Source organism: Myotis yumanensis, unplaced genomic scaffold (assembly GCF_028538775.1).
Source record: "Myotis yumanensis isolate MYYU_CA2020_CCGP unplaced genomic scaffold, mMyoYum1.0.hap1 SCAF_10, whole genome shotgun sequence".
NCBI classification, from domain to species: Eukaryota; Metazoa; Chordata; class Mammalia; order Chiroptera; family Vespertilionidae; genus Myotis; species Myotis yumanensis.
Window position 1 is genome coordinate 6,687,545 of NW_027223761.1, and position 8,487 is coordinate 6,696,031.

Here is an 8,487-nt window from a genome sequence, read left to right on the forward strand (position 1 = left end):
AGAAACTATTACCTGAGAAATCACCACTAAGGTAGCACTGAAGGATAAAAAGATGGGAAAAATTTAAAGGGTAATTAGTCATTAGGAGTTTCAAAAGGAGAAAATAGAGAGAAGGGCATGAAGCCATATTCAGAGAGATGAAGTTTTTCCACAAAGACAAGTGCCCAGACTGAAGGAGCACACTGGAGCCAGAGAAGAATAAATAAAATTAAATGTATATCTACCCAGAAATAAACACAGATCCTTTATCTTCTCAAAAAAAAAAAAAAGTTAGATGCATCTCAGTGAAACTGCAGAATACAAAAGGAAAGCGAAAGGGGTTCCACCCACATACTCGCATTGAAGGGACAGCTCCCGTGAGAAGGAAATTCAATCCAGAATGAAGGCAGAATGTGTACTAAGTAACAGTCAGGAAAGAAACCAGGAAACACATTGGTGGATTTGAAGAAGCATTTACTTTACAAATTTTATTTGGGGGATTTACAAACAAGAAGGGACTGAAATAATAGACAAAGCAAAATGGAAGGCGGGAGGGGAGGCTTCAATTTTGTTGTTGCTGTTAATCCTCACCTGAGGATACTTTTTCCATTGCTTTTCCCAGAGAGTAGAAGGGAGGAAGGAAAGGGGAGACAGAGAGAGAGACATCAGTGTAAGAGAGACACCTCGACTGGTTGCCTCCCGCACACACTCTGACCTGGGCCAGGGATTGAACCTGCAACCCAGGTACATGCCCTTGGCTGGGAACTGAACTTGTGACCCTTTGGTTCTCGGGCCAGCACTCTCACCACTGGGCAACACCAGCAGGGCTACATTAAGAACTTTAAATGTTTGATTTGGGGTGTGTCAGAGGGTTCATATAGCTCTGTTGTAATGTACCCCGCGAATCACAGAAGGACGCCTCAAGAAGTGGAATTAAAGAGTCATATTTATTGCAATCCGGGACTATGAGGAGCCATTCCCCAAATCTCATAGTAATAAGATGGCCGCAAAACCAGACTTATATAGGCAAAGATCACAAAGGTATTGATTACATCCCAAGGTTTGGAATGAGGAACCTGGTTTGCAAAAAAAGCAGTTTACAGAAGCAGAAGCAGCATGTTATCTAAATTACAGTTTTTGGGTCTCCGAAACACTGAGTCAACAGGGACACGTTAACTGGAGCCCTCTGACCTTGGGATAACTGTGCTGTCCTTCCCAGGTAAAGGAAAATGTGCTTTCTAAGACCAGTATGACCACAACCAATGGGATATTCACAGTACAATCAATAGGGTATTCAATCGAATGGGGTGATTTATATAATTCAGAAAATCAAAATAACTTTTCTATTATTTTAGCAAACAAATAAGTACAGAAACCAAACAGCAGGGTTAAAGTTAAACTATAGTTTCTACCTGAGATGATTGCTACCATACTTCAGCTCCAGGGTTGGCATATGTTTTCTGTAAAGGGCTGGATAGTCAAGATTTGAGGCTGCAGCTGCTCACTCTGCGGTTGTAGTCTGGGTCACCAAGCAGCCGGAGTCTACACATAAACAAATGGGTGTGGCTGTATTGGAACTTTAATAAAGAATTAATTAAACTTGATTTATTGATCAAGGAAGTTTGAATTTTATAAACTATGAGTTCAAAAATCTTCTATTATTATTCCTTGACTTTTCCCAACTGTTACAAAAATGTGAGAACCCTTCTTAGCTCGGGGGCTCTGTTGGGCCTGTGGACTACAGCTTGCTGACTCCTGAGTCTTGTAATATGGAAAATCACCATTTCTGAGAAAACTTTGCTAAGATTGTGGAATAACAGAAAGTTATGAGCATAGTGTTGCTTACTTTCAGTGACTAGTTTTCGTGCTTTCTTTTTCCCCATGTTTGTTCTGATTATATTTATTGGAATGTAATTTTATGTCTGATTAATCTGGTAATACAGGCTGTGGCTTGATTCTTTATATCTTTGTTTTTTATTTCACTTTTCTAGTTTTTATTTTATCTTCAAGTATTGGTTCATGACAAAATTAGAAATGAAAATTGCTTTTCATTCCAGCTAGTTTAAGAACCAGTGACTTAGGAGTTCCTGCATCCCAGCGGTGCTCCAAAAAGTGTCTTGATGAGGGGGCCGCAGGTTGGAAGTGTGGGTGGGCCAGGAGAACAGGAGTGAGAGCAGGGGTCTGGGTGTTCATTTTTCCCCAAAAAGTCACAGAAATCCAAAGGCACTGTCCTGGCTGCTGCATACATAGTGGAGGCTAGACCAAGCCAAACCCCTAATGGCACTCATGTTTTCCTGGGGGACACAGACTGTAAACATGGAATTACATGAACAGGGTCTCCTCAGCTCACAAGTGTTCATCCAGCCCTGAGGCTGGCCAGTTGGTGACCACCAGCTCAGTGCCCCTCTCTGCCCCACTGGTGTCATGGAACCCTGGCTATGACCCTAACTTTGCCCTTGGGTGAGTCAACCTCTCTGGGTCTTTCATCTGTAAAATGGGGCTGAGGAAGTGAGGACCAGAAATAACCTGTATTAAGTGCTTAGCACAGGTCCTGGTGCCTTCTAAGAGTTTGATAAATGGTCGCTCTTATGATCTCAGATGTCAGGTTCTCAAAGATTTTGTTTCCTTGTTCTTAAGATTCTGAGATATTTGGATTTTTCAAAATCCTGAGACGGCCTGTTCCCAATGTTCTGTGGTTCCAAGAGTCTTTGATCACTAAACTCACTGTCCAAAAGCCCTATCCCCTGTCCTTTGTCTCCTATTCCTCCCAACCCTTGGGCCTAGGAAGTAGGGCAGTGGGTGGAGGGGGCTGGGCCGCGGCCTTGTCATGGCCCACATTCAGAGCTGGCTGTGGCCGCCCAGGGCCCCAGAGCCAGACTGGAACCAGGATAGCAGCCTCCAGGCCCCAGGCCTGCGTCATCGGAGTGCCCTTGGCCAGGACAGGAACTAATGCTGCCCCTACAGGTGGAAAAAGGGGCTGGGGCAATGGGGAGGCTGGAAGAGGCCCCCCCAGGCTTTCAGGGCCGAAGAGCCCGAGGATCCAGTTCTGCCCATAACACGCAGCCGGGCAAGTCTTGGAGCATCAGGGCTGTCCTGTGCACAGTGCGGGGAGGGGTGGTCTTGGCGCCCTTCAGTCCCGGGGGCAGCCTATGCGGCAGGGGGCTGCGGGCAGGTTGGAAGGAAAGAGCAATTCTTTGCTGGATAGAAGCACCCCTTTTATTAGCGTACACCACCACCACTCAGTAGTCCCAGGGCCCGAGATAAGTTAAGGCACAGAGCAGGCAAAGGGCGACTTTCCAGGCCCAGGTAATGGGCGCAGGGTCGGCAGACCCCAAACTTCCTGAGCAAATTCCGGACTGGACAATGGCCGAGAGCGCCCCCTGGGGACGAGAGGAGGCCGCGGGGCCGACGTGGATTCCTGCTGTCCGGCTGTCCATGGGCGGCTCACTTCTCAAAGTAGGGCAGGTAGAAGAACTGGAAACCCCGGTGGCCCTTGACCGCGCAGTAGATGAAGATCACGTGGTAGACTGTGGGCGGGGCCAGTTAGCGACTGCGCTCGCCCACCCTCCTCAGGCCCCGCCCCGCCCCGCCTCAGGCCCCGCCCCGCCCCGCCGGGTCGCACCTCCCGGGACCAGCAACAGGAAGCCTGGCACGAAGAAGATGGCGCTGGAGACACCTTCAGGGAGGAGAGGAGGGGCCAGGTCAGGGCAGGGACGCGCCTTCTGGCTGGGAGGGTGGTGAGTAATGGGAGGGGAGCCGGCTGGCCAAGGATCGCTGGGCACAAGGGGAGTGAGCGCTGCCTGCAGAGTGGGGGGTGCTCACCTGGTGAGGGGGCCACCTCCAGTCCCACGCCGACCAGGATCAGCACTGCACACAGACGGGGCCGCAAGGGTGAGGGCGGGAACAGGGGCAGGAGCTGGGACCTCCAACCGCAACCCCCAACATGGCTGAGGCCCGAGGAATGGAGTTCCCCCACCTGAGCTGAAGGTTCCTGGGCAGCTCGCCAAACTGTTTTCAGAGCAAGGGCCCTGGCAGGCCTTGGGAAATGTCTGTAAGGAGAGACTTTGATCTGCTCCTTGGTGTGGTCTTTCAACAAACATTTTTGGAGCTCTTGGTATTGGGAATCCCTGGGGTGTGCAGGGGGAGGCAGATGAGGTCTCTGCCCCCATGGCCCTTCCCTAGTAGAGCGACCAACAAGAACCTCCAAGCTACTGCCCCGTGGTTAGGATATGGTGGGGTCAGAAGAGACAACATGGGAGCCTGGGGGTCAAGGAGGCGCTTCTTGGAGGCAGTGGTGCCTAAGCTGAGCAGGGGCAGCAGTAGCAATAGCAGTTTACGTTTAGCAAACACTTTCCCGGTGCTGCCAGACACTGGGCCAAGTGTGTTACATGCACACTTTGTCACCTTGACCGAATGAGGCATATTTACGCCCATTCTTCAGAAGATGAAACTGAGGCACAGAGAGGGGAAGTAACTTGCTCAGGGCCGCACTTGGGAGTGGCATTCTGACTAGACGTTTTGCTGTGAGTGTCGCTCAGGCAGAGAGGGAACAGTCTGGAGGGAGCCTGGGCTTTCTAGGAGCTTCCAGCTTTTGGTGAGACCGCAGAGACAAGAGCCCAAGCTTGAGGAGTTGGCAAGGCCTGTAGGCCCGGGGACGGCCGTGGGCTTTGGCTGAGGACAGTGGACGCTGGGGAAGTGGACAGGTCAGGCTGGATCAACTTTTCAGACCGAAAGAGCCCTGGGCCCCCGGGTATAGGATGGGATGGGGAGAGGGGAGGAGCTGGGCTCTGCAGCAGTGGGGTGGGGGGTACGGCACAGCGACTTGAGGGGCCTCTATGAATTGTTATGTGGTTGTGCCCTGTACAGAGCACCTCAAAAAGGATTTAATGGGGGCTGGAACTCACCCCCTGCACCCTGGCTTAGGGCTGTGGGCTCTGCCCACTCAGAGTAGGCATCTGTTTCTAATTCCTACAAAGGCCCATTATGGGAATGTCAGGCCTGGCGATGTCATTAATGTGGGTTTAAATCCCAGCTCATCTACGTCTTAGCTGTGACCTGAGAAAGTCCCTTCACCTGCCTGAGTCTGTGTCCTTCTTTCTGGACTGATCATCATGCTCGCCCTGCTGGGTGTTGAGAGGATAAAATGAGATAAGGCAGGTGGCTAGTGTGACCAGTGCTCTGTGTGCCGGCATTGGAGAAGTGGCAGCTCCCTCCCCTGCACACAGACACCCAGAGCTGAGGCAAGGATGCTGCTCGGCGACGTGACCTTCCTGGAGGAGGGAGGGCAGCTGCCACAGTGGGGGCCTCCTTATGGGCCCCCTCTTGATCCCAACCCTAGAACCTTTCTAGGGACCCTGACTCCTCAGCCCCATTGAATGAAAAGTGAGGAGTCAGAAAACATCTGGCTGTGAGATCTGCCTGCTCTGGGCCTCAGTTTTCCTATCTGAGCAATGGGGGTGGGTGGGGGTGGAAGAGAGGTCCTCGTCAGCTCTCAGACTCCAGAGAACTCGGAGTGACGGGTGTCCTGTGGACCAGGCTGGCAGGGCACCCAGCATCCCTGGCCCATGAGAACGGGCACCTCCCTGAGCAATGGGCCCTACACACAGGTTCTGGGTGACAACCCTACCTCTTCCTTGCTGTGTGACCTCTGTAAGGTGAGCAAGATAAACCTGCCCTGCACCTGGTTCGAATCAGACACAGAGCAAACGCATTAAACAGGCTACGTTAGAGAATACAGTTTGGAACAGTGAACAAGGCTCCATTTTCAACTTCCTGTGATTTCCTGGCTGTGTGATCAGGAGGCTGGGCCTGCCTCTCTCAAGGTCTCAGTGTCCTCACCTGTAATGGGGGGGAGGGGGAGGTGATGGCAGCCAGCTGCCTCCTCAGGATGCTGGGAGGCTCAGTGTGCCCAGGGAATGCAGAGCCTGCAGAGGAGGGCGGACCCCTCCCAGGGGCTCAGGGACACTCACCCAACCCCAGCAGCAGCAGCAGGAAGGAGGCCAGCACTACCTTGCGGTTCTTCTGGATCAAAGGGTGCTGAGTCCAGCTGGGGAGCAGGAGAGCAAGTGGGTGTGACTGAGGTGACAGGGGGCCCACCCTCTTCTGTCACCCTCCCTGACCCAGAGGCTGTCTGTCCTGGGCTCTGCCATGGGTGGCAAGGAGGTGGGGTCTCACCTGCAGCAGGCATTGTAGGAGCGCTGGGTGCTGTTGCTGATGGTACTAAAGGACCACTGGGAGCTGCGGACGGAGGATGTTCGGCCAGAATCCCTGCAGGACAGGTGGGCCCAGTGAGAGGGAAGGGGAGGCAAGGGAGGGGACCCTTTGGGACAGGAGTCATGATCATGTGGCTGGGGAGGGAGAGAGACTAGGGCTGGGTGTTCCTATAGGATAGGGGGGCCCCGACAGGGATGGGATCAAGGGAATTCAGGGGCTGGGGGGCGGGGGGTTCTGCAGACTGAGGTGGAAGGTTGGGGGTTCAAGCTAGGGATTCCTGCAGGACATGTGACCTGGGGGAAGGTAGGGGCCAGACCCAGCTGGGTTTTCTGCAGGATGAAGAGGCTGGTGGGGGTGGGTGGGTGAGGCTGGCACTAGGGTAGGGTGACCCTGCAGGACAGGGAAACCCAGGAGAATGGGGATCTGGCTAGGGGTCCTTGTGGGATAGGGTGTGAGAGCTGAGTGGGGGGAGGTGGACTGAACGGGAGCCAGAGGCACAGCAACAGGGGTACAGGGTGGGTCCCCACCTGGCCCTGACCTGGTGTTGACTCCCCCATCTGGCTCCGGAGACACCTGGGCTCCTTCCTCATCGTTCTCCAGGTTCTATTCCAGAACACAGGGCTCAGGGTCACTGGCTCAGGCCCTTCCTCACGCCCCCTCAGCCAGGAGGAAAGCCAGGCCACACAGCTGCTTGGCTGCCCCGTCCCCCCCCCCCCCCCCCCCCCCCCCCCCCCCGTCCTCTCCCGGCGGAGCAGAACGGGTTTGTGAATCATCAAACCGAAACCAGGTAGTGGGTGGGAGCTGGAGGCTTTGGGGGCAGGAGCGCAGGGGCGGGTGGAGGGCTCCCAGCGTAGGTCCCGGGGCCAGGGGCTAGCCCAGTTTGGGGTTCAGAGGGGAGCTGTCGGGATGGTATTTCAAAGGCTCTGGATCTGGGGTGCAGGGAAGGGCAGGCCCGTGGTTTCCTGGTTTGGGGCACAAGAATCTGGTCCAAGTCTCCCCGAAAAGGATCCTAGGGTTGGTGGTCATCTGGGGAAATGGGGGTTTCCAGCTGGAGGGAGTCGAGGCGGGCAAGGACTCCTGTGAGCGGGGGCGGGAGGGATGGAGACTTCAGAACAGAAGAGGGACGCAGGTTCCTGCCAGAGCATCTGGTTGCCCTGAACATGGACAAGGTCTGGTCCAGGAACCGAAGGGCTCCCCAGCTCCCTCCTAACTCCGAGGAGGGAGGGGGTCGGCGCCCAGGGCGGGCGAGGCCTGCGGCGGGGCTGGGGGGGCGCTCCCGGGGCCGGTCCCTGGGCGATCGAGTGGCGGCTGGGGAACCAGCATCGGAGCCGAGAGGGTCTGGGCCGGGCTCCATCAGTGGCCGCGTCGGGGGGCGGCCTCCCACTCCGGCCAGGGCCTCGAGGCAGGTTCTCCCCGGAGCTGGGGTTCTCCAGGTCCGGCCTGGGGTCCCGCCCGGAGCCGAGCGGGGGTGAGGAGGGCCGGGCCGGTCACCTGGTAGCGCAGCCGGGACTGCTTGTCCTCGTCGGCCGCCTCGAACCGCGCCCGGCGCTCGAAGTGCAGCGGCCCGAAGCGGGCGACCCCGCTGGACTCGGGCCCCGGGCCCGCGTCCTCCAGGGACAGCTCGAAGGCGTCGTCGATGCTGAACTGGGGCCGGGCGGCGCTCATGGCCCCGCCAGGTCCGGCGCCCCGCGCCGCCGACACCCGCGCCCCGGCCCGGCCCGCCGCGGCCCCGCCCCCGCACGCAGGCCTGGCCTCGCGCGGTCGTCTAGGGAGCCGGGCCCGCTCGCCGAGGCCCCGCCCCCGCGTCACGCCCCGCCCCCCGCAGGCCCGCGCTGCCGAGCGCCGAGCTGCCGAGTGGGCAGGGCCTCCTCCGGTTCCGGCCGCGCTGGGCCCTAGCGCCGCCCAGCGGCCGTCTTCGCGAACAACGGCGGGTGCCGGGTTCCGACGCCGCCCCCAGGTCTGTGCCGCGGGCTTGGAGGGCTGCCTGCCGGGCGCCATCCTACCGGCCCCAGGCGCGGCCCTCGCATTCCAGCCGCTCCTTCCGCGCCAAGGAGACCGAAGGGCACCGCTCCGCACCCGTGCCCACCGGGGCCCTGCACGGGCGGCGTTCTTTCTCACCGCCTTGCATCCGAGCAGACAGGCTCAGAGAGTTCAGGTGGCTCCCACTCGCCTGCAATCCACTCCCCACCCAGCAGCTGAAGGGTTCTTTAAAAACATACCTGGTTCCTTTCTCGGTGTATTGTTCTTAAATAAAACTTTTTAAAAAAGCGTAAAAGCAAGCGTGCTGCGAAGTCA

The 8,487-nt window shown here is 56.5% G+C and overlaps 1 protein-coding gene across 4 annotated transcripts; it reads right to left on the reverse strand.

Annotated features, from left to right (window-relative positions):
* Positions 1–907: 907 nt before the first annotated feature.
* TMEM134 (transmembrane protein 134) lies at positions 908–7,922 on the reverse strand. Of its 4 annotated transcripts, XM_070427650.1 has the most exons (8): positions 7,684–7,922; positions 6,731–6,795; positions 6,154–6,246; positions 5,989–6,025; positions 3,956–4,106; positions 3,802–3,846; positions 3,602–3,655; positions 908–3,506 (listed from the first exon to the last, which is right to left on the reverse strand). In XM_070427650.1, exons 1-8 carry the CDS (start codon positions 7,855–7,857, stop codon positions 3,424–3,426), a joined length of 702 nt encoding a protein of 233 aa, XP_070283751.1. In that variant the 5' UTR covers positions 7,858–7,922; the 3' UTR covers positions 908–3,423. The 4 variants fall into 4 exon arrangements, with proteins under 4 accessions (XP_070283751.1, XP_070283750.1, XP_070283752.1 ...); XM_070427649.1 differs by having other exon boundaries at positions 3,802–4,106; XM_070427651.1 differs by lacking the exon at positions 3,956–4,106 and having other exon boundaries at positions 5,949–6,025.
* Between the last annotated feature and the right edge of the window lie 565 nt (positions 7,923–8,487).